General features: G+C 41.7%; 2 protein-coding genes across 2 annotated transcripts; both read left to right on the top strand.

Annotated features, from left to right (window-relative positions):
• Nucleotides 1-1669: 1669 nt before the first annotated feature.
• gdf10b (growth differentiation factor 10b) lies at nt 1670-6002 on the top strand. Its single transcript, XM_033610932.2, has 3 exons — nt 1670-2112; nt 3568-4466; nt 4645-6002. The coding sequence occupies exons 1-3, from the start codon at nt 1824-1826 to the stop codon at nt 4834-4836; spliced, it is 1380 nt and encodes a 459-aa protein (XP_033466823.2). The 5' UTR covers nt 1670-1823; the 3' UTR covers nt 4837-6002.
• A 4460-nt stretch (nt 6003-10462) lies between these two features.
• gdf2 (growth differentiation factor 2) lies at nt 10463-14748 on the top strand. Its single transcript, XM_078163502.1, has 3 exons — nt 10463-10626; nt 10704-11025; nt 13192-14748. Exons 1-3 carry the CDS (start codon nt 10546-10548, stop codon nt 14106-14108), a joined length of 1320 nt encoding a protein of 439 aa, XP_078019628.1. The 5' UTR covers nt 10463-10545; the 3' UTR covers nt 14109-14748.
• The last annotated feature ends 8175 nt before the right edge of the window (nt 14749-22923 follow it).

The raw sequence follows: 22923 nt of genomic DNA, 5'->3' as shown, positions 1-22923 counted from the left end.
GGTCTACAGTTAACTTGAGCTTCAACTGGTGAACTTTAACATGCAAATTCATGCCACTGACCAAGCCTTCTCGACAGCTGTTAACTAGGAACAGAGAGTGAGAGGCAGGAGCTGATTAGAGGGCGTTAACATTCTTCAATTTCATGAAAGAAATAGGTCCCAAACGGTTGACTGTCAGCATAGCCTTGCAAGGTTTAGGGCTGATTTAAAATAGTCGTAAGTTTTTATTCCATGAAATGATGATTTTTAGAAGTTTGGAATGAAATGTCAATGTAGACAATGTCCCTACAGGGTTTATAGCCTGCAACTTCATACCAGTCATTTTGAACTGAAGAAGCTTCTTGGATGAGAGGCGAAACGTCTTCAAGAACCGCAAGCAAGTCCAGTTGCCTACGATATAGCACTTACCATGACCTGGATGACTGAGAATCTTCACCGACAAGTCATTGTAGACACCACCACTGATGTGTATCATAATAGCACAGTTGTATCATTTACTCTTCATTGAGTGACATACTATAAATTATGAGGAGAAAATGTGAGGGGGAAATACACACCACAGTACATAGAAACAGTGGCACCCCCAGGAATTTTTCATAGGGGTGGCCAGATGGGGTTACTGAAAATCTTGAGGTGGAACACCAAAGCTAAAAGTCATAAATGAATTTCAGGGCTTCACTTATGCTGTTGAAGTATATAGGCAAGTTGAAAACTGTCAATATGGAGAGGAATCACATACTAATATACCTTAGTTTCTTATTTTACAGTTAGGTTATGAATTCTAATTATCTGATGTGCATGGGTACATCTTTGAGTCCTGTTTTAATGTATTAAATGTTTTAATGTGTTATGTACACATGTTAGGCGATTCATTGTTACTCAAATAGGATGGTTGTCATTTTCCTTAAAAATACAAATAAATAGCTTTACTATATAAGGAGAACTTTGATGTCAAGTTTCTCAAGAATCATGGGTACCCATAAAACACATTTTCATTCAGCTATCTTGAGATAAGAGTTCAGGGGACCCCTTTGAAAATGACCATGCCAGTTACTCCCTTGGCAAAATTTAGCCTAACTTTGGAGTGTTATTTAGCCCCTTTACTAACTAAGCTATGCCGATATGGTTGGCTGAGTGCATCACAGCCTCTTTATGACAGAACTTTTGGCCTCCAATTATTTTTGCCCGAGGGGCTTGCAATTGCATGATGGGGGCCATTGTCCCCCTGGCCTTCCCTTAGGTGTACCATTGCAGAGAAAAATATTTTTGAAGTGACTTTTCAATGCTATGTACACCACAGATAAAACTCCATTCACCTGTTTTGTCCATAGCCTAAATAATGATAATGATAATAAAACAAATATAGCCTATAAAACATAGCCTGCATGTTGTGTGTTTAATCTTAATTATTTTTATGTTAAACTTAATAGCTTTATCCTCTTATAGGATCTTTATGTCTGGCCTTAAATAGCCGCACTGCCTGTGTGGATGTTGTATAGCTTTAATATTCTCGTGGGAAGCTGCTCTGTACTTTCCTTTGCTGCAAATCAAAACTCGTGAGCACTTCACTACAATGCTGCATGTTTCTCGTTGGCTGTGCGCTCCGACGCGTCACCATCTGTCAACCAGCAGCAGAGGTTCATGCATGCGTCCTCCCCCGCTCTCCTTCCATTGTAGAAACAGCTGTAGACCGTGAACCGTAGAGTGCGGGTCTGACACGGATTACCTGGATACCGGCTTGAAGTCTGGGTGGGCATCAGTGAGCGAGAGACAGAAAGGCAGCGCGCCTGTAACTTTTTACTGAATTAAATTATTTCTTTTTAATGGAAACATCTCCTGCAACATCAACCATGGCGAGCCGGCTTCTTCACACTCTGTATTTATTACTGATTCTGGAGTCGAGCTGGAGTAAAATCGTGCTGGAGGATCTTGGTGAAGCCGTGCGTCAAGGTGCCGATGTCTCACCGGCTGTGGAGGAGCGCGTCTTGGCGCACGAAAGCGCAAACCGAGACATGGTCTCTATCAACATGTTCAAAGTGTACGAGAAGTACAGTAAAGAGCCGCAGAGCCAGAGGGACGGAAACACCGTGAGAAGTTTTAAAGCTGTCCCGAGTGAGTGACCACAGCGTTTATTAATGACCTTACAGGAGAGAAATAAAATAATATTCACTGCTGGTGCTTTGCTTGTCAGTAGGGAAATCTAATTCTCATCATGTATATATGATCTCATATACATTTCTCTAAGCTTAATTTAAAGTCCCTTGGGTTTCTTTAAGTCACTGGAATTATTATAAACGAATTAATATTGATTGGCCACTTTGTGAAAAAGTCTAAATGAGTTTTGAAAAAGTAAATTTGTATTTTGAAGGCTGCTTTTGTGTCACTCATGTTATAATAATTCAACTGATACCCAGCTACATAATAGGCTTCTAGACAATGGACAAAATGCTTATTTCCTAAAGCACTTTAAAAATAGGAAAAGGAGCATCAGCATAGCCCATTCTTATTTATCTTATAAAAATGAATTTTAAAGATATGTTATAACAGTTTTATGCCACTTATCCTTGAATGAAAGTTAAGGTTCTTGTAATCTTTAAGTTTTATTTTACTTTATTTTTTATTTCTGTTACGCATTTCATTACAGATGAACCTTTTACAAATTGAAAATACAGAAAGAAGGCAGAAAGTTTATGTTAAACTTGCAATCTCCAATCTTGTGCACAAAATAATGGCTTAGAAAACAATTTGATGTTAATAATTTTATCAGTGCAACATCCTAAACAGCCCAAACACAGGTGTTTGGTCAATCTCACAGCAGCTCTCACTCCCCTTTGTGCTTAACATCTTCACCTCCATGCTCCGTCTGCGTTATGATTTAGTGATCTGGGGGACTTTAAGTCTGAGCACTGTTAGTTCCCCGGTAGCTGCTGCAGCCTAGGTGTTAGACAAGAGCCTATTATCACACCCAGACACCGGCTGCACAGCGAAAAGCCTCAGAGGAGCTCTTTCTGCTATAAGCATTTCCATATGCCTGCGACAGACCTGCTGGACCGATCCAATGTTTGTCTTTCAGGCTGCGGTGGAAGTGTGGCAGACGAGGTTGAACTTCAAGAGTATAGCCATCTAGGATGAGGCTTTTGGTGATTCGTGAGGCAGGCACTTAAGCGTGCCGCGCTTAATATTTTCCATGCTGCCGCTTATGTCAGTCAGATGTGTTGAGCAACATTTTGCAGAAGACATATTGGATGTTGTTGTTCATGTCAGTCAAACAAGCCAGGATGAGATGATAGAGGAGGGGAAAAGAGGAGAGGGGGAAAGGTTCAAGGCAGCAACTTGATCGCTTTAGTCGTCTTTATTGTTCATTTCAGAGAGAGATCCTACTTCATGGCTTTAGCATATGTTTGACAAAACATCTGTACGGTTGAACCGGCGAGCACATCACTGTTTATGAGTCCTTTTTAAAGCCAATAGATAAATTAGAAAAAGCATGAGAAGAAGGTTGTTTTCTCAGAAGAACGTGTTTTTCCAGTCAATCTTCTCATTCTTCTTCTGATCTCTTTTCCTCAGGAGTCTTGCACGGGAAAGAGGTGTTCCAGTTCAACTTGTCCTCCATCCAAGACTCAGAGCTCATCCTCCTCGCCTCTTTTCATTTCCTCCACAAGCGGCCCCGCCACCACCAGCGACCGTGGCGTTTCCGAAGGCCTCGCCACTCGTCCAGCGGCCTCCAGCATCCTTATCCTCCCTCCCCACTTCTCCTCTTCCACGGATCATCCTCAAAATCTTTTGCAACACCTCTGGGAAACATAACTCTGGCGCCCTTCAAGAAAGGCTCTTGGCAATCAAGGGATGTTACAGCAGTGCTGAAACACGCCAGGGATGTCAAAGAACTTGTGGTTATGGTGGAGTTTGATATGGGGTTTGGGGCAGCTAGGGGGCAACAAAAGAGCCCTCATGGCCAAGAGCGCCTCTCTCCAGCCAATCTGCCGTATATCTTGGTATACGCTGATGATCGAGCTATAGATGAGCCGAACAGTGTGGCCAATTCACTCCAGCGGTACGGACCCTTCCCTGTAGCAGAAGACACCTCAGCTTCAGCCTCAAGGATTCGGAGGGAGCTTCATCTCCAGATCCAAACCAACGACATTCCAGAAGTCCAGTACAACACTATGAAGAATCATGAATTGTGGCAGAACACGTATTTCCCAGCGAAAGCCAAAGCAGCAGTGAAACCGGGAAGGAAGCAAGGTCAGGAGAGCAGCGAGGGCCTGGGTAAGCCTCAGGTGCTGAGCTTCGATGAGAGGACGATGAAAAAGGCCAGGAGGAGACAGTGGAGCGAGCCCAGAGTGTGCTCCAGGCGCTACCTCAGGGTGGACTTTGCTGACATTGGCTGGAGTGAGTGGGTTTTGGCGCCAAAGTCGTTTGATGCCTACTACTGCGCCGGGGCCTGTGGATTCCCCATCCCAAAAGTGAGCAACAGAAGCCTTTAATTTACAGGGTTCATTATCCTTTTTGAATTCAGATAAAAGAAACACACCAAAAACAAGTAAAATGTTTGTATGTAAATTAATTTTTGGCTTTATTTTTATAGTTATAAAAGTAAGTTCTGAGAGTATTAATCCCTTTTCCTCCCACTCATTTCCTTAGGTGGTGCGTCCTTCCAATCACGCCACCATCCAGAGCATCGTCAGAGCAGTGGGAATCGTCCCTGGTGTCCCCGAGCCGTGCTGCGTTCCAGAGAAAATGAGTCCCCTCAGCGTTCTTTTCCTTGATACAAGCAGGAATATGGTGCTAAAGGTTTACCCCGGCATGTCTGTGGATACCTGCGCCTGTCGGTAGGGCCAGAGCCACTGGATGTGCGATTAATGAAGATAAAAGATCACAATGGGACGTAGATGTAGACTGAACATTTCCACATCAGAGAGGACAGTCGAGGATAAACTGATACGACGCACAGAGCACCAGTTCTTGAGTCTCAGTTTGAGAACTCTTTTCTGAATCTTGGACTAGTCTCTGTCATGATCAGACGTTGATTCAACTTTTTACAGCTTATCTAACAGTTAACATAGATTAGTCTCAATTATTTAATCTCTGAAAGCAGTTTTAAGAAGTGCACTTAATAGAAACCTGTGTATGTAATGTATTAACCAGCTGGACGCTGAAGTTAAGACACAACTCCTGCAGGTATCTTCATCTCTGTTGATCCTTCTGAAACTTTTTTAGTCCTTTTTCACTTTTATAAAGTGAGCTTGCCTGTTTTATTATTAGAAAAGATAAGACTTGATTTTCTCTGGACTCAGACCTGGACTCAGACCTGGTTTTGGACTTGGTTACAATTTGGAGACTGCATTTCAGAAGTTTCTGTGTCCTCAGCCGCTTGCCCCTCTTTGTCTTTGGGATTCAGTGAACTGCAAACTGACTCATAGACTCAGGAGGGTCTGGGAGACACAGCATGGACATTTACACACTTACATCCTATCTGATTAATCAACCCTCATTATGTAAATACAGTAGTTACTAACTAAATGGTACTCATTCTTAAGTGTTGTGTCAGACTGAGTGACGCATTGTTTCCATGAACACCTCCCGTATATAAGCAAGAAGCGGTATTCATGCATGAGAGGCAATATCTTCTTATCTGAACTATATTTCAGTTTGTTTATATCTTGTATATAATGAGTGTATTTTGACACCTACTGAGATTTAATGTACTGCAAGTGTTGAGTAGTTTCTGCACCATGTTACAGCACAGGGGAAAAGCAGTGCGTTGCCACCACCTGCTGTGCATTTTGGGTAAGTTAAAGGAACTAAGACAGTACTGTTTGTTAAAGCTATGTACAGTTTGTAATAATGGTAGATTTCCATAGTAATTAGAAAACAACAAATGTATCTGACCTTATAACTGTATGGTTAAAAGTATATTTGAATAGTTATGTGAAGTGTGCTTTAACGAATTATAGATATAATGTACGCCTGGAAAGGAAATAAACTGATTTGTACATACAGTCAGACGTGCTTTTCGACTTTCTTAGGTTTTATATAAAGAGTATAAAGTATAGGCTTTTTGTACACTTGACATATATCTTATTATAGGTTACTATCTGTCGATACTACACCTATACATTAGATCCTGGGTCTTCAACAACGGGTCTGTGACCCCTTGGATGTCCTCAAAGTTACTGTGAAGGGGGCTACCAAATTACTGTTAAGTAATTTCAGTTTTAATTTAAGTTTTATTTTGTTTTTCAAACATTAAAGTAGGTCTGAAAATATACATTAACATAAATCCGACATTTTATTAGAAAAGCCAAATTGGCCTATTCATTAAAAAAGATTACAGTACAAAACACTGATGGTAGGCTGTTACCCATGAATCCTTGTGCAATCGTGTGAGCTATCTAACACTAAATCATTGTGCAGCACCCATCCAAAACAGCGAGGTGACCTAGTTAGTTAACAGTTATGTACTATTGAACCATATAAGCCAGTCAGCTGAATTATTATCCATTGTGGCTCACAGTATTGTGAGCCACAGTGGATTATATATAAAGTATTAGTAAGTTCAGAGGGCCAGTGTACTTCTTGCAGCTTGTGTGTTCATCTCCACCCTAATAAACTGTAAACAGAAGCTCTGACTGTGTCCCAGTTTCACCAGAACTACTTAGTAGGTGTCCTGTATCAGATTTGAATGGACACCCTGCAGCCAATCAGAATCGGCTATCAGAATCTGAGTATTCCCCCACACCATGGTATAATGGACTTAAATTCATCAGACAGACAGAAACATGACTTTCAGAGAATTCTAACGTTGCTCCATGTGTGCGGGTGGATATGTAAATAGGCAGCTGTTTGCCACCAGTTTACCAACTCAACTTTATAAGGTGATAATGTGTCAGCATTGTGTTAACAGTTTGTTCCTCTGCCCCAAAGTAGCCAAAAAGTTAATGCCGCTTTAAAGATCTATTCATAAAATAGGTAATTGGAGAGTTTAAATGTTACATGATGGTCTAAATGTTTCAAAACCTTTTTCATCCTGATAAGTAAGAAATTCTGGAAGAAATGCGTTGATACTTTTGAACAACTTGAAAACAGCAACTACTGGGACTCAACATTGGCCATTGCAAGCCTCAGTATAATATTAATATCAACCATCGAACAATCACAAGCTATTCACCAAACTAATATAATTTAATGGGTTTTTCCTGCATATTTTTCAACCCAGTAATTTGGCCTAAAGTAATGTGATCTTTCTCAGTCTACTTTCCCTGCTGCGTTTGTTTCCCTCCTGCATGCCGACATTATTTGCTGTATCCATGCCAGTAGATTTTGTCGTTGCCTTTCATCACTGATTGACTCCATAGAGAGGAACTTGAAAGGTCCACAATGAAAGCATTTTTATGAAACCCGGCATGAACCAAGTACTGAGCGACTGCATGGGTGAAAGACAGAAATTCCAAGATAGGCCGGACTCAGGCCAACGTCCTCAGACACATTGGCTTGGTTCGGGCTTAAACCACCCACAGAAACAAGGGACGGATCCCACCATTGATCATCATGTGTTGCATTTGCTGGTGGTGTGAAATGATCTCTGCTCTCATGCCTATCAGATTTTATAGATTCCCATTATAAAGCTATATCAGTTTCAACATGTTTTCATGTGTCGTTCCGAACGTCTGTTTGTTCCTTGCTTAGAAGAATCCTGAGGAGCAAAGGAAATGTTTGCAATACAGAAGAGGAAGGTAGAAGTTAATGATTGCCAACATGGATAAACAAAACACTAAAAGAGATACACCTACATAACCTTACACTTAATATGGTACAAAAAATTACACCTGCTTTACGTAGCATTAAAGTTAAGGTGCATTTAAGGTGCTGTCATACATGAAGTGGTTGCTACCCCCTCCATTGTTTTCAATGTAATGTTGACGGCAGCCATACTGCTGAGGACAACAACACAATAAGGACAGGGAGGATAGTGGCCCCTCTTGTGAAACATAGACTGTATAAAATAATGGACGTAGCTACCTTGATATCACCCACTGATTTGTGGACTGCTGTGTTTGGCATTTGCCATCTTAGTTTTTTTGGAGCCAGAAGTGACCATATTTAACCAAGAGGGTGGAGCTGTGGAGGAACGAGGTGTGAGTCTGACTCATAAGCCCCTTTTACACTGCCAGATTTTCCGCGAATGTTGGGCCGTTTTGCCGGCAGACTGCGAGCGTTTAGACACACAGAGTGGGATTGGTGAGTTGATCCAAGGTGCCCAATTTTCCGCCTTGTAGGGTAGTCATATTGGCGCAACCCTTTTGGTTTAAACAGACCTAGGCGGCCTTCCGCAACAGGAGGAGCTGTTGATGACGCCGCACGTGCGAACCACTGGCGGTGGCTAAACAGAAAACAGCTGATAGCAGGAATTAGCGAGAGCTAGTAACAAGAGGGAAACACAAACCTGACAGACACTGTAAAGATGAGCAAATGGGGAGACAAAGAATTGCGCACCCTCCTTGTCCTCGCAAACAAAGAGACCATTAACTGTCAGATGACAGGAATGGTGAAGAACAGGCCGACTTACGAGAGAATTGCCCAAGGACTGACCAGCCGCGGCTTCCCTCCCACGTCACTGTTTACATCACATGCTGAGTTACACGTTTTGTTACTTGCTCAAGCCCACCATTGCCCCGGAAAAAGGCACATTCTGTATAAACAAAGGTAGTGTTTTTATACTGCCAATGCTGAATAAAGACTGATTGGGCTTTCCTGCAAATTTGCACAATTCCTATCTAAAAAGGGCTATAGACTGTAGCAAAGCCTTGCAGATAACCTGTTGCATAAGCAGTCCTGCCTTTCAATATGTGTAACGTTAAACCTGATAAAATGTAAATAAGTGAGTTATACAAAAATTCAACCCCCATAGAGTTCATCAAAGTTGAAAATAACTATAGAGACCCAAACTGTTTTTTGTACAGGTGGTAAACATGTTTCTTTCTGCTGTAAAGCTGGGCATTTTAATATGGGCTTCTATACAGATTGATTCTGTTTTGGAGCCAGCCTCAACTGGCCATTCGATAAATTGCAGTTTTTGGCACTTCGTTTATAGCGTTATTTGTCAGCCTCAGAGGTTGCCGCGTGTTGTGAAGACACAGCAGTGGTTCATCGTGCTGCTTTTACTAGTATCTGAGTTCCCTCTTCACCAGCTGAAAACAGACAGATCAATGGAGAAAAATGATCTTGGCGCAACATCAGCATCAGAGTCTAATTATTCATCTGGTACAGTAAACAATTCATGACACTAGTCAGCAAAACTTTCTAATCGTGTCATATTGCTTAACCTTTCCACTTTATTATGCTACAATTGGCTCTATTTAGCTATGTAGCTACTAAGTAGATAGAAGCAGCCTGTAGTGCGCAGGCTAGTAGGATCGTTTCTAGCCTGCTCCAGAACAAATACAGAACATTGACGTTGTTTGCTGGCGGCCATAGTGGTAGTTGCTCACTGTCTGAAAGCACCTTAAATAGTCTGTTCACACTACGAAAAACAAAGCTACACCATGGCCAGCTACATTGTCGCTGTCATTGACGTAGTTATGTCATCATGGGCTTGTGTGCGTCTGTGAACATATAATTGGTTGATGCCTCACCACGCCATTAGAGTGCTGACAAAAGTTGAGGCCAGCTTAACTTTGATATGTAGCATGTCTTGCCAGTCATGTAGCGTCAAGTGTTGGGCGTCATGTCAGCGGCTTCCATTGAAAAGAACTTGTAGCCTGTTGCGTTGTCACTGGTAGTCTGAGCGCAGCATAAGGTGTGTCTGCATTACAGCAGGAAAACAAAAATCTTTGCATATTCCACTTTGCATGTTCCACCTCCTGGTGGCACTGTACCAAAGAACGCCAGCCACAATGCTTATGTTGCTAGATGTAGATCTGCATGGTGATATTTTGCCAAGCAAATATCTCTTTTGTCTGGTCTGGTATGAGGTCAAATTATGATTTTACAGTTGCATTCAAATGTCCATAGTGTGTAAGATTTGCTGCTTTTTGCATTTGTGACAGCTTTATATCACTGATTGACTTACAAGATCATTTCTCTTGCACATTTCAATAACTATCTGTCAAATATGTTACCTTCCTTTTCAGTACCTTTGAAAGGATCAAGATCATTAAGTTTTAACCACATTTTGGTATCTGGAACATGTGCCTGACCTGCAATATGCAGCGGTTAAGCACAACTAATCTGTAAGAAATATGTGGCAATGGTGGCGGTAAAGAATGCAATTTGCTGTTGTGTTTCTTGTAAGCGTTTTGTTTCCACTGGCCTCAACACTTTCACCCTCAAGCTGGGAAAAGACTTTCAATGGAAATGTCTGTCTCTGAGTAACCTCACAGTTTCCTCTGCCTCCCTCATTATCGCTGTCAAGTGTTTACAGTGTCTTCATTAGCAGCCAGCCCTCTAATGATAACAGAGCTTAAAAGAAGGCATCAATGGCAGTGATAAGCTTGGCCAAGCTACTATTTTGGTGACACAATTCCCCCTGTTTACTCTGGGAGCATGGGAGCGGACATCAGGACTGTGGTCCTTGCATTGGGGATCTCCATTTTCAAACCTTGCCGTCGCAAAGCTGGGAAGAAGGTAAAGTTTGTGCAAGCTCAGTGGCTTAGAAAGGATCGGATTTCAAAATGTGGAGCTCCAGATCATCCCTGTTCCAGGTGTCTTTGTGTCTGCTGGTTTCTGTTGGCTCCTGCACCTGTAAAGCTCTCAATAATGACATCCAGAGCGAGATCCCTGATGGACTCTACTCTCATCTGTCAGAGGAGGACCTTCTGGAGGAGGAAGACACAGACTCCAGGATGGAGAACCTCCTGGGAACCATGAAGGAGGGCTTTCTGAGAAAACTCAACCTGTCAGACGTTCCTCACGAGAACAGCAAAATCTACCCTCCTCAGTTTATGATGGAGCTCTACAACAAGTACGCCTCGGACAGCTCGGCAAACCCTCAGTCTGATGTCATACGAAGCTTCACTGTCCAAGGTACATGAATAGGGTATAAATCAGAGGTTTTTTATAAATTATTATTTTATATTATATAAAGCTCCAAACCAGTGGTTTCCAACTTTTTTGCCCCTGATGCCTTTTAAACGAATCCTTTCTACTTGTGACTACTCATTACCATGATAAAAGCTGATCTTTTTCAGTACTATTAGAGGCCTCAAATGCAAATTGTAACGCAAAAGTTTGAGGCCAAATTTATAAAACAACAGTATAATTTTTCTGTCGCAGAATTTGGCTTTTTCAAGTTCCTAATTATGTCACAGACCCTCAGATGTATCTTGTGATCCTTATAGGGGCCCCAAACCCTTAGTTGGGAACCACTGCTCTAAAGTAGCCCGTAGCATTTTTATCATTGAATAGTTACAATACAGTAATTTATTTTCCCATGATAGCCTAATTGCTACCTCTAAAGACTGGTATGCTTGTATTTTACCAATAAATGGCCAAGTAGAAACATATTGAAATTTGAATTTTAAACACTTTTTTATAATTAAATATAAACTAAAATGATACTATTGTACATAATTTTCCATTTTTATCAAAAGAGGGTGAAACAGTTTTTGGACATATTTATAGGCTATACAGTCTAAGCTTCAAACCATTCAGATGATGTTGAGGCAGACTTGCTTCAAGACACGCTGTCAATGTCAGCGGTGTACTCTCATCTGGAGCACATAATGGCCCTGTAGCTTACAAATGTTGATAAAAGATGTTTTAGCATAGGTTATCAGCCTTTAGCAAATTCAGACTTCTGTCTCTTTACAACATTAAACATTTGGGAGGACCTTTTGCGTGATTAAGTTTGTATTTCCCTCTGAAATTGGAAGCTAGCAGGCAAGGCTAACAAGCTTCCACGCAGAGAGTGAAAGCTAGTTAGCTTAGCTTGCTAGCATTAGCACGGTAACACCTGCTGAGTCATTGACAGCTACAGCACACTCCGTGTAGTGTTCGTCCTTCATTATATAAAGGAGGGGGTCTAACTACTGTTAGCTGCGTCTCTTTCATGGGTCCAGTCCAAAGTCCAGCCTGCGAAAACTCACAAGTAGTCCTGTGACCTCAGCATTCTTCATGTTACTCTGTAATCATGACACAAAGTCAACATGATCTGTGTGTCGTATTGTTGGTATCTTGATGTAAAGGGGTTGGTGGTCATGCGAGCTGACTCTTGTGACTAAGAAAGGGTCAGCAATTAGGTTTAGGCAACACAGCTCCTTGGTTAGGGTGAGGAAAAGACACGACTCATGTGACAAAATAACTGCACATTGACTTTTAGTTTCACACTCGACACAAACGCCAATCTCCTGGGTTAAAGTCCTTAACCCGACCCATCCACCAAAGCAGACTCAGTATTTATTCTATGTCTGTTGCTCTAATAATGATGCAGATGGGTTTACATTGAAGCTGCTTTAAAGTCCAGTGCATCTTATATAGATGCTTATATAGATGCTATCGCGTCACTATAATGACACCGGGGCACCTTTTACCATTTACCCCTTTCACCCACTGCCCCAGGTGGTGTATATTAATGCACTTGGAGTGAGACCAGGTTGAAGTAACTAACATACAAATCCAGACAAAATTTTGTAGTAACATACAGATTGCTCAAATCGCAGATGAGGCAAAGCATCGGCTAACTGTTGGAACAACAGTGATGTCAACATTGTCTGTCTAAACCAAAAATTCACACCTGCTGAAGAATATAGGGGCACAATCAGAAGAAAATTAGTTAATTTGATTTATCTATTTTGTAATTAAAGTTTTGACTAAATCAGTATAAAAAGTCTAAAAAAAAAAACCCCACAAACAATACATTAACTGATTTTTTTTTTTTTGGGGGGGGGGGGGGGGGGGGGGTTACTTTAATGCAATTCAGTTCAATTCAAAACACTTTATTTATCCAATTTGTCCTTTGTCCTTTTAATTCCATTTGGCAATTAAAAGGCACACAGAGTAGCACAACAGCACATACAGACAATTGACAGGACAACATAGACAATAAAAAGGATGCTACATGATATGCAATAAGGTGCTGGAAGTGCTTAAGTCCATGAAGGATTTAATTTTGGTCAGACAGCTCAAATCTAGCTGCTCTACGATAAACTTAGAGCGTTTATTTGACCTCTGACCTTTTCTTATCTCCAACAGATATCCCTCTCTCTGAGACAAATGGCACAAAGTCAAAGAGCAGGCTGCAGTTTAACATCAGCATCCCCACCCACGAGAAGCTCACTACTGCTGAACTACAGCTCTTCTTCTTCCCAGATCCCAGGTCAACGGTCACCTACCACAGATTCAAGACCACCGTCAAAGTCTATGAAGTGGATTACAACAATTTCACATCCACCACCCAACTGCTGGTTGGAAAAGAGGTGACAAGCTTCGAGAGCATGTGGGAAACATTTGAAGTGACTGCGGCGATTCAGAGCTGGATCAAGTCGGGCCATAGAGCAACTGTTTTTGATGTCGTGGTGGATGGGAAGGACTGTGGGGCCTCTAAAGGTGAAGAAGAAGGAGCAGGCTGTTTGAATATGAGCGTGTCTGTTGGAGATAACACTTCAGCGGCTTTAATCATCTTCTCAGATGACCTGGGTAGCAGGAGGAGGGAGAAAAAGAAGGAACTAAGAGAGATGATCCTCCACGAAGAAGAAACCATCTTACACTCAGGTGCGGACTGGAACAGAGGAGATCAGCTTCCAAACAAGATCCCGGAAGAGCACCTACGGAGAAAGAAAAGAAAGGTAGAGAGAGAATACTGCCAGCGGACCTCTCTCAAAGTCAACTTTAAAGACATTGGCTGGGACAGCTGGATCGTGGCGCCTCCAGAATATGACGCCTTTGAATGTCGAGGACTGTGTTACCACCCGCTGACAGACGAAATGACCCCATCAAAGCACGCCCTTATCCAGACGCTGATCAACATCAGGAACCCCAAGAAGGCCAACATGGCATGTTGCGTCCCCATCAAATTGGACCCCATCACAGTCATGTATCAGGAGAACGGACGCCTCACTATCAGATACCTTTATGAAGAGATGAAGGTGGCAGAGTGTGGCTGCAGGTAGTCAGAGAGAATTGGTTTGCTCTGGTGGTAGGACAGGTGATTATAATAGTGCAAATGCTGCATTTCATTTAAGTCTGTCTGATGTTCATTTCCTGCAATGGTCCAGTAGAAGAGAAGTACCACAGGTCTAACAAAAAGATAAGATTTTATTTATACCAAGGAATTAAATGATTGTGCAACAGTTGCATTACAAAGTAGGAAACAGTGCAAGAAACATGGACGCCTCTATTATCTACCATGCCTGTTAGCATTTCACATGTCATCACCATCAAGCACGAACCAAAGGAGACAGATATCTTTATATTGTGTATTTAATACTGGTTATATGTACATAAAAAGCTTGCCCATACACTGTCTTGATCTAATGTGTTATAACAAAAAACAAAATTGTATTATGCAGTAAATAATGTAAAACAGAACAGAAAGTGTGTAAAAAGCAACAGTATTTTGGTGGTTAACAAACATCTTTGCATTGTGATCTCACATATGTGAAATGACTTCTACCTCTTAACACCGCATTACATGGTGGTAGCACGTAATATGTAAAATTACATGGTTTGAGCACGGCTGAGTGTAGGCACCAAAACTACTTGGTTAGGTTTAGGACAAGATTATGTTATGGGGTAAAATAACTTATGTTATGTACATGTTATGTTATGTTCTTATTTTACATAGGACACAAACAGTGCTCTCCCAGGTGAAAGTCCTGCATTTCTTTGACCCATCCACCTCAGCCTCCTCCCTACATGGACTTTCTCACTCATTATACAACCTAAGGGTTTGGATTGTTAACCACTGCCTAATGCGTGACATCATTGAACCAGGGAATTAGTGTGTTTACCATGACAAACAATCCTAATTGACTTTGCATTGGCATTTTTTGTAATTTTTACACACTGACACCGATATGTAAGGTGATGTGAAGAGGTCACGGTTATTTGTATTTGTGAGATCGGGTTGCATTCATTTTTTTTTTTTTTTTTTAAGATTAAAAAAATCTTGCCAAAGCAGATCTGTTAGTAATGTGAGTTTTGTAAAACAAATACAATAAATAGATTTGCTGGCATTAATAAGGTGACATTTAATCACAGCTGTTCGTCTGTTAATCCTGTGCTAGTTTTAATGTAAATCTGTACATTACTATTGTAACTGTAATTTGTTTATGTTAATATACAGTACAGGCCAAAAGTTTGGACACACCTTCTCATTCAATGCGTTTTCTTTATTTTCATGACTATTTACATTGTAGATTCTCACTGAAGGCATCAAAACTATGAATGAACACATGTGGAGTTATGTACTTAACAAAAAAAGGTGAAATAACTGAAAACATGTTTTATATTCTAGTTTCTTCAAAATAGCCACCCTTTGCTCTGATTACTGCTTTGCACACTCTTGGCATTCTCTCCATGAGCTTCAAGAGGTAGTCACCTGAAATGGTTTTCCAACAGTCTTGAAGGAGTTCCCAGAGGTGTTTAGCACTTGTTGGCCCCTTTGCCTTCACTCTGCGGTCCAGCTCACCCCAAACCATCTGGATTGGGTTCAGGTCCGGTGACTGTGGAGGCCAGGTCATCTGCCGCAGCACTCCGTCACTCTCCTTCTTGGTCAAATAGCCCTTACACAGCCTGGAGGTGTGTTTGGGGTCATTGTCCTGTTGAAAAATAAATGATCGTCCAACTAAACGCAAACCGGATGGGATGGCATGTCGCTGCAGGATGCTGTGGTAGCCATGCTGGTTCAGTGTGCCTTCAATTTTGAATAAATCCCCAACAGTGTCACCAGCAAAACACCCCCACACCATCACACCTCCTCCTCCATGCTTCACAGTGGGAACCAGGCATGTGGAATCCATCCGTTCACCTTTTCTGCGTCTCACAAAGACACGGCGGTTGGAACCAAAGATCTCAAATTTGGACTCATCAGACCAAAGCACAGATTTCCACTGGTCTAATGTCCATTCCTTGTGTTTCTTGGCCCAAACAAATCTCTTCTGCTTGTTGCCTCTCCTTAGCAGTGGTTTCCTAGCAGCTATTTGACCATGAAGGCCTGATTCACGCAGTCTCCTCTTAACAGTTGTTCTAGAGATGGGTCTGCTGCTAGAACTCTGTGTGGCATTCATCTGGTCTCTGATCTGAGCTGCTGTTAACTTGCCATTTCTGAGGCTGGTGACTCGGATGAACTTATCCTCAGAAGCAGAGGTGACTCTTGGTCTTCCTTTCCTGGGTCGGTCCTCATGTGTGCCAGTTTCGTTGTAGCGCTTGATGGTTTTTGCGACTCCACTTGGGGACACAGTTTTTGCAATTTTCCGGACTGACTGACCTTCATTTCTTAAAGTAATGATGGCCACTCATTTTTCTTTAGTTAGCTGATTGGTTCTTGCCATAATATGAATTTTAACAGTTGTCCAATAGGGCTGTCGGCTGTGTATTAACCTGACTTCTGCACAACACAACTGATGGTCCCAACCCCATTGATAAAGCAAGAAATTCCACTAATTAACCCTGATAAGGCACACCTGTGAAGTGGAAACCATTTCAGGTGACTACCTCTTGAAGCTCATTGAGAGAATGCCAAGAGTGTGCAAAGCAGTAATCAGAGCAAAGGGTGGCTATTTTGAAGAAACTAGAATATAAAACATGTTTTCAGTTATTTCACCTTTTTTTGTTAAGTACATAACTCCACATGTGTTCATTCATAGTTTTGATGCCTTCAGTGAGAATCTACAATGTAAATAGTCATGAAAATAAAGAAAACGCATTGAATGAGAAGGTGTGTCCAAACTTTTGGCCTGTACTGTATATTTAGCAGTAGTTGGTAAGTTACTGCCATACAGACAACATTAATGCTGTATTGCTAATGTTGCATCTACCATAAGAGAGAAAATTCTATATTGCAATGCAGGCTGGCTGTAACAAACTCCTGAAGTCATGAATCTGCTAAATATATAATGAGCTCTGCTGCTTCCTGCATGTCAGAGCTGCTACTCCTAACACAAAATTCAGACTACCAAGCTTTCAGTGGCAAGTTTTTATTGTACTATTTGTCTTATGATGTCTACATTTTGTTTTTGATGCTGTCCTACCCCGAAATCAATAAAAAACTTAATTGTTTATTTCCTACTTTTTTGACTTCCCATGGTGACCATATACCAAAAGGGCAAACGATTACTTTTGTCTGCAGCGTTAAACTAATAAATATCAGCAGTGCCTTTCACACACTTTTTATTGACGCCTTCTATCCTTGATTGGAAAAATAAATGGATTAAAAAAAATTGCTCAGTTTCTTGTTATAACCTTTTTATGTGATCCTTTTCACTTCATAACAAGATGTTTTTAATGTTATAGATACTGAATCATACTTTTTTTTCTTAGCATGACAGAATTATATATCAAAATTTATATATCAACCAATGTATCTTGTTAAAATAAACTTTTTATTGTTGTAACATAAATTGGTATTTAAACATCCAATGTTTTTTATGGTGTTAAGACGATGTAAAAATTGTAGCCCATGTTGGCTAGAAAAAAACTGTAGTGCCTGGTTTACAGGTTTACATATGGTTTAAGTTTTATTTGATGCTAATTTAGCAACTACTTTTGAGTTACAACAATAAACAAAACAGAAGATGCTGTATCAGCTCCAACAGCAACTGCTGCTCCTATATTTTCTCAACCAAAACTATCATACATGAGTTCCCACATGACAGGACAGTTTTCCAAAGTGTTTTCTCTGCCCTACAACAACTAAGAGGGATACACAATATAGAGCATGAAGAGAGAAACAAAGTTGGATAAACTACATTTTAAAATTATTAAGTAAAATAAAGCAAAACAAATAGTTAACAAAATGGTGAGGAGAGACTCTGGCCCTACGGAGTCTGCTTGCTGAGAGTGACAGTGAGCAAGGGCCTTTTGTAGGTGAAACAGGTGCCACTGATTGTCCCAGGAAGCTCCCAATCAGTTAACTCATCCTATCCAAAGAACACAATTCAGGTACACAGGACACTACATAAGTGATGACAAAATGTACATTTAAATATAGATGTTATTCTCAGTTATTTGAATTAGCATAACATTTCAAACTTAAAGTGCTCTGGGATGTTTCACCTTAAATAAATGCAGCAGCAGCAGCAGCAGGGATTATTAAGAGGCCGTTTACACATGGCCGGCTATTTTCATAAACGGACATTTCACCGTCTTCGTTTTCAAAAAGATCTTCATTTACACTTACCCGTGTATATATACACAAGAGCATGCCAAACCTGTAGGTGGCAGTGTAACGAGAAGCTCAAGCCTTCCATGTATCCATTGTCACCATAGCAACATAGGTCGCACTTTTTACACAGGCGCAAGTTCCAGCTCCGTTTATCTCAGTTTACATGCAAACGCGCAACCAGAGTTCTCCAAAATTTCCACTCTGGCCGGAGTTTTTAGAAAGACTTGTTTTCAGAGGAGAAATCTCCGTTTGCGTGTAAACGAAGGGCACAAACGAAGGAAGATGTCTCCGTTTATCAAAATCACAGTGTACGTGTAAACAGCCTCTAAGTCCCCACAGAAAGTGTAGCTGCATCCAACTGCTCGTTAGATGATAGTGACAACAGCTGTGCATCATTGTATCCCAGCTTAAGCAGTGACTGGACTCTGGACTCTCAGCTTTTCACATTGTATAAAGTTGAATCCTGTGGATCAACATAGGTTTTACCAGTTGCGACAGCAGGGGCTTGTATTATTTTCACCTTGTGAGTCTGTATGCGTGTGTCATCATGGCAAAATGTGGTCCTAGACAGGAACTACCACATTTTGAGTATTTTGCCAGGTGTATACATGTCTTTCTGTCTCTTTGAGGACAGATTTTGTCTGTATGACAGCATCACAACTGTACAAGATCACTGAACGTTACAGGTGTGTAGTTGACATCACAATGAAAGCTGAGTTCAAAAATTGGCATGGTCCGAACAAGGGCACTAGAAGTAGGGGGGTGGGAAAAAGCAAAGCCACTGGCAATCCAACTCTTTTCAGCTTGCTACGGTTACATGATGGCTTCTCATTCGGAATGAAATAAATCTGAATGAAATCATTCGGAATTAAAGTTTTTCCAGGTAGTTTACATGAGAAATATTCATTCCGAATGAGGGTTTACATGGGAGATCAGTTTAATCGCCTTCATTCAGGTCTGCGCAAGGTTTGGGGCAGGGAAGGTTTCTGATTGGATAGGGGGCGGGGCAGATGTTACGTGTTTATGTTTACCAGAAGAAAACACTGTAGTCCTCGCTCCGGATAAAGCCTGATTTATGGTCCTGCGGCGTACCTACGACTTACCTACGTCGTTGCCGTGACGCCGTCGTGAACCTTCGAACTTCTCCGTCACTCCATTTCGTCGCGGTGCAATTCACTGCCAGAGCGATAGGAGGCTGCGTTCCTTTCCTGAATGGCTATCGTCGTCTCTAGTTGATTTTTTGTTTAGCTTCCGGCTTTTCCGGTCACAGAGAAATGAACGCGGAGCACAGACTGATGGCTCCGTCCGTATCCGTATTGAACGTTGAGCATAAATGGGCCTTAATACTGCAACATCTACATTGCAACAGAAGATGTTTAAAGATGGCGGGGATGGCGAAATCTGGAAATACGGAACCGGAAATGCGTTGCTACCAAGCAAACCAATCACAGCCCTCTCAGTCTGTGCTGGGTCTGCATCGCCTCGACGTGTAGTTACATTTTTGGGGAGGTGCACGTCAGGCTACGCCGGGGGCTACGGCGAGCCTTCTGCGTAGCCACGTACCCTACGACGTAGCGACGTTGTTGATTTAACGCAGGACCATAAATCAGGCTTAACAAGATGCTTGACGACGCCATTCTTAGTGCCTTTTTTCGGGCGTGTTTTGCTTATATTCTTGAAGCAGCAGTACGACAACAACCTTGTTCTGCTAATGCTTCATCTGTTGAGGAGGAGAAGGGAGATAGAAGACTGTGCTGTGGCGAATGGAAACCGGTGAGTGCAACGAGTCCGACTGCTCTATCTCAGCCCGTTGCTATGCAGCCCGTTGCTATGCGCGCTATATACGTCATCGCACCAGAAGGGCAAGGAAATGAGCATGCACAGAAAGACTGGAATGAACTTAAAGAGGAATGAGTGTATACATGCACACAAAATTCTTTTATTCGGAATGACAAACAGAATAAACCACCCCCTTTAATCGGATTTAATTTTCAATCGGAATGACCATTTTTCAGTCGGAATGATCGTTTACATGACCACTTTTAATCGGAATGGCCTTTCATTTCGATTAAAAGCGGAATTAAACTGTCCATGTAAACATACTGAGTGTTAGCTTTGTAAATATTTGAAGTCAGTGACACGTCCTTATCAGAGCTCAAACCTCTGTGATGAAACCAGTGAGGGGACAAGTTCATGCACGTCCTTTCTGGTAACCCAGAATTACTCTTGTCCCAAAATAGCACCAATAACAAAGTTTCCCATTTTAATGTCCACAAAAATAATTGGCTCAGTTGACTTTTGCTTCTCAAGAGATTCCCCCTGTCATCAACATGTAACAACAGAGCCATATTAAAGGTTCTGACATTCAGAGCATTAATACAGCAGCAAACCAGTAATTAGGCTCGTTCGAGATGAACTGCGCCTCGCCTGGAAAGTAGACGAGAGCAGGCGGCCGCAGCAGGGGGCGGTGACAAAAAGCCGCGGTGAAGTCGAACAGTTTCCAGCAGCCTTCAGTCCATACAGGAAGTCACAGACACACTCACATCCTGCCTGGAATGATGTCAATTCATTAAAAAAGTGATCAGACCCATATATCAGTTTGTTTTTAGTCTCCAGTTGTTTTAATTATGATAGATTAATTTATTAAAATAAAGAAATCAGACAAATACAATCTTAATCTCTAACAAAAATGAATAGTTTATCTAAAACGTCATATTGTTGAGTCAACATCTGAACCAGTCAGCTGTTAGATCAGGTGAGAGTCAGGCGGTGCAGTCGGTGGAGAGCAACTGCAGCGCCTGGCTCTAAAAACTGCGGCCGCCTTGCTCTCGCGGTTTTATCACCGTCCACTTTTGTAATACGTCAGAGCAAGTCAGGATGAAGTCGGACACAAAACTAACCGGCATGGATTGTGCGCCGATCGCCGGTAATCGAGTCTGCACAGGCCTGGCTCATCTCAAATGAACCTATTGCTAGACACATAGTGCAGTTGTGGAGGAGGGTGTGGTTAGCAGTTGGCTGCAGGAGAGAGAGAGGGGTGTGGGGGGGGGGATGGCTCAGGAGAGTAGTGGCAGGTGAGTTGATTGGGACAGCTGCTGCTGATTAATCTGACTGCTCTTTCTCCCCTTTTTATGCAGTAATGTGCTGGTCCTGGAGCGACGTCTGCTTTACACAGGAAGGAAACCTCTGCCTGTGTGTTGGTTCAGTTTAAAACGTAGCCTACTGAAGAGCATGTGCCGCAGGAGCCGGGCAGCTGCGGGCACATATGATTTATTAATTAATTTAATGATTGTTGTTCGGAGCAGACAGCTCCAGACTGTAAACCTATCAGGGGATCTGTGTGTCAATGCTGGGGAACTCACAAACGTAGCAAGACGGCTACAGTAGTGTCTGAGCAGAGAATGAAGTCTCCTGTGTGTGTGTGTGTGTGTGTGTGTGTGTGTGTGTTTGTGTGTGCTATAATCCCAAGCTTGTGCCAACCCTGGTTAGTACCGTTAGCTTAATCAGCACTGTTGCTGCTGGCCAAAAGTGTTTATGGAGTTAGCACTGTTAGCTGCAGCTAGCCACTGGCCCAGCCTCCTCTATTTTGGAAACTATGTCCAGACAATTCATATGCTTTGAATTTTGCATGGAGGTCCTTTCAAATGTCTGCATTAGCGGTATTAAATCTTGAGCCTGTCTTAATTGACCTTTTTGGTCCACTTATGGGCAGTACAAAAAGCTGTAAATGCAAAAGTTACAAATTATGATCTTTCACAGTTAATATATTAGCAAACAAAGGCTCATTTACACACTGATTTACACAGTTTCCACTCCCTTTATTTCAAGCTAGTTGCTAACCTTGTCTGTTAGCTGTTTGGTGTTGGGCACGTAGCCTGTAGAGGGTTTTTGGAGCTTCAGCACTGAAAATAGCTGCCTGCTGTATTTGAATTTCTGGTCTTGTGATATAAGAATCTCAGCAGGCTAATTAGCTTACCAAGATAACTAGTCCACTGTGTATAGCTGTAAATTATCCAATGAGATTATTTCAACCAATACAGCAGCCTTGCCCTGAGAGAATATTTCTACATCTGAAATTCCACAATGTGTAACCTGTCCTTATATTTGACACATGAGGGCATAGTATGACACAATACAGTGTTCAGACATCTTGACTGGTTTACAGGGAATTGGCAGAGGGAATTGTATTATGTAAAGCAGGAGGCTTAAAAGTTAAGACGCAAAGATTAGCTGAGCACAGTCTAGCATCCGGAAGAAGATGACGGCTGGCTGCATATTTCTGAACTGCAAAACTGTCTGACTCAGAGTCTCACAAGGTCATTGATGTCGGGTTCAAGTTCAACATACAGATTTAGCACTTCAGCAAATATAGTTTAAATTAAATGTAAGACAGAAAACCTGTCACCTTGGGACTTGCAATGGACACCTTTTTATTAAAACAAAAAATCTAACAAGGGGAAACATTACTGTGATAAAATAGCAGAGCAGGAGAAAATGGAGAATAAGCAAATAATTCAGCATTTGATCCAGATTAAGACTTTCCAGTCACCCTTCTGTTCCTATATCCAGGGTGTGTATTTGTGTGCTTTTTTATTTATTTA

This window comes from Epinephelus lanceolatus, chromosome 21 (assembly GCF_041903045.1).
Source record: "Epinephelus lanceolatus isolate andai-2023 chromosome 21, ASM4190304v1, whole genome shotgun sequence".
NCBI classification, from domain to species: Eukaryota; Metazoa; Chordata; class Actinopteri; order Perciformes; family Serranidae; genus Epinephelus; species Epinephelus lanceolatus.
This window is presented reverse-complemented; position numbering and strand designations above follow the sequence as displayed.